Source organism: Etheostoma spectabile, chromosome 2 (assembly GCF_008692095.1).
Source record: "Etheostoma spectabile isolate EspeVRDwgs_2016 chromosome 2, UIUC_Espe_1.0, whole genome shotgun sequence".
NCBI lineage: Eukaryota > Metazoa > Chordata > Actinopteri > Perciformes > Percidae > Etheostoma > Etheostoma spectabile.
In genome coordinates this window covers 24,428,220-24,430,950 of record NC_045734.1, presented here as the reverse complement: position 1 = coordinate 24,430,950, position 2,731 = coordinate 24,428,220, and the positions used below count along the sequence as shown (strand labels likewise).

At 38.6% G+C, this 2,731-nt stretch overlaps 1 protein-coding gene across 1 annotated transcript in view; it reads right to left on the bottom strand.

Annotated features, from left to right (window-relative positions):
- smcr8b (Smith-Magenis syndrome chromosome region, candidate 8b) overlaps positions 1 to 2,731 on the bottom strand; it is a 9,626-nt gene that overhangs the window by 6,330 nt on the left and 565 nt on the right. Inside the window, exon 2 of the mRNA XM_032525155.1 lies at positions 359 to 771. Within this exon, the coding sequence (XP_032381046.1) occupies positions 359 to 771 (413 nt within the window). The remainder of the gene's footprint in view (positions 1 to 358; positions 772 to 2,731) is intronic.

Genomic DNA, 2,731 nt, shown 5'->3' with positions numbered 1-2,731 from the left:
TCTGTGTGTGTATCTGTGTGTGTGTGTGTGTGTGTGTCTCATTAGTGTCCACTGTTGTACATATGTAGTAGAGCCCAACCAAGGCCAATATCAGAGATGGGGCCCGTATATCAATAATGATGTATGGGCTAATATTATTTATTTATTTTTTAAGATAAGCAACGTAAACACATGTTTATGCCATTTCTGTACTGAAATGTCCTTGTTTCCTATTGAGAACATATTGGCCATTATGGATATTTCTGTAATAAGCTAATATTGGCCAAGTAGCCAGGGGGGGCTGCTGGTGTATCAGCCAGGCTCTAATACATAAACACGTGTATATTGCTAATTTCATCAAAGTACATCCTGATCTTACGCAAGCTCCTGTAATTTTCTCTGCAGCTCCATAGAAAATGCTTGTCTGTTTCCCGTCTTGAGGCTGTCGGAGGCCTGAGAGAAGCACGTTGACAGCTCAGCGAAGTTCTCCATCAGCTTCTTCTGGTCCGAACACACGTACGCCATGCAGAAGGGACGCACCATGCCCCGAGCCTCCAGGTCATACAGGGTCATGTGGTGAACGTATGCAAAGGCGTCCTCCGCCGAATCTCCCAGAACCACTTTGGAGTCCTCGCTGAAGTTGAGGCGGGGGCCGGGGGATGCAGGAGGAGCGTGGCTGGGGCCGGACGCCTGGTAGTCCACCGACATGATGCGAACAGAGAAGTGGTTGAGGTCAAACGATCCGATGACTCTGGGGTCGTCCGGTATCGTCAGCACAGGCTTGGGCCCCACCTGGAAACATCCAATTGCAAATTAAAAAAACGCATTCAAAATCTTGAAGACTTCACCTTGGGCACTAGGATCTTTTCTAAAATTTTACGCAGGCTAGTCTAAAACGATTGATTGATTGATTGATCGAAAAATATACAACATAGTCTACAATGTGTATATACACACTACCGGTCAAAAGTTTGAGGTCACTTAGAAATTTCCATTGCACTCCATTGTAGACTGAATCCCAGCTGAGACCAGTTACACTTTTTTTTTTTAACCGGGACAGCAGTTCAGATTACATTATGTGCTTACATAATTGCAAAATGGTTCTCCACTGTTTTCTCAGTTAGTTTTTTTTAAATGATATCAGATTAGTAAACAGAACGGGCCTTTGGGACATTAGATGAATGGTTGCTGATAATGGGCAATGCAGATATTGTATAAAAGATCAGCCCCCCACTCAGATCAGCTGGTGTTCTGTCTATCATGGAGTGGAATGGAAATTTGTAAGTGACCCCAAACTTTTAACCGGTAGTAATAATGTCTACATTTTATTTTTTATCAATGTACAGGATGTTCTAGACTTGCACTTTTGTTGTTTATTTTCAAAGTGACATTTTTTAGTTTTAGTTCAGTTTGGTTCATAATCTTCAACCCTCATGTTGTCCTCGGGTCAAATTGACCCGTTTTCCTACATCAGTGTTTTTTTTTTAATTACCCAAAATAACATGATTGATTCCACACAACGCTCTTTGGCAAGTACAAATCTCTACTTTCATTAATTATGGGGCGTCTTATTCAATTCGATAGCATTTGGAGAAAAAAAGGAAGTGCTTTTGAAATAGTATTGAGTAAAAGTTGACATATTCCAGTCTGTTATTATCCATCAACTTACTTTCCTTTCATTTTAGTCTAAATAATTCCTAATGTCTGCTTTTCTAACTCAAACATTAGGTATAATTTCCAAAAAATGAGATTTATTGACCATAAATTCCCAAAAATAACTGTAAAACTAAAGTTAATAGGTTAGGGTTACGTAGTGTTAAACATCCAAAAAAGTGACAAACATTGAAAAAAGTGTTGAAAAAAGGGACAAAAACGTAAGAAATGTTAAAAACTGATGTTGACTTTCACTTTTGACGTTAAGACAACACAGTTGTTTGTTGTGTGATTCATGTGTGACTTGGCTGTTGTAGTGCAAGAATTTCACACTGGGAGTAATAAAGGATTCTATCATCTATCATCATCATGTGATTTGTCTGGTTGTCACTGACATCTAGAAGACATCAGCAGTACTGTACTTTCACAAGTTTAAATGTTTAATGTGCCAATTCTGAACTGGGAAAGAACTGGTTTCCAGTACTATGGCCCTAACTTCTTAGAGACACTCATTCCTCCCAGATATATAAAGTTTAAGCTGCGAATATAAAGTCTTTAAAGTTTTAAAGAACATATCGTCACCTTCCTAAAATAATCGCCTAAGTCATTTTTTGACAAAAAGTATTTTCTTGCCTATATCATCTCCTCATGGTGCTAGCCACCTCTGGTAACATTTCCTACATTCTCAGTTGAACAGGTCATGTGATTCTACGCCTTTAGTATAACTGCCTAAGTCAAAATATGTTCAGTATTTGGTTCAGTTTTTTGTGTTTTCTGAAAAACGTGAAAAAATGACTTAGGCGATTATTTTAGGAAGGTGACGATATGTAGTTTGTTCTCAGTCTCTCCTGCACTCTGACATCTCTTCATTAGTGCATTTATAAGGTCCTGTTTGTGCATGGGTGTGTTTTTTCGGATCTGTGTGTAAAGGGCAACAACAACACAGTTTACAAATGCGTTAAAACATGTCTTCTTCCTCATAAGAGATCTTAATCTCATTGAGACTTCCTGAATATATTTCCAACTCACAATGACAGTTACCATGACAGAAACTGAGCTGCACTATTACTTTAGTTGAGAAAATGCAAACAATCTAAAA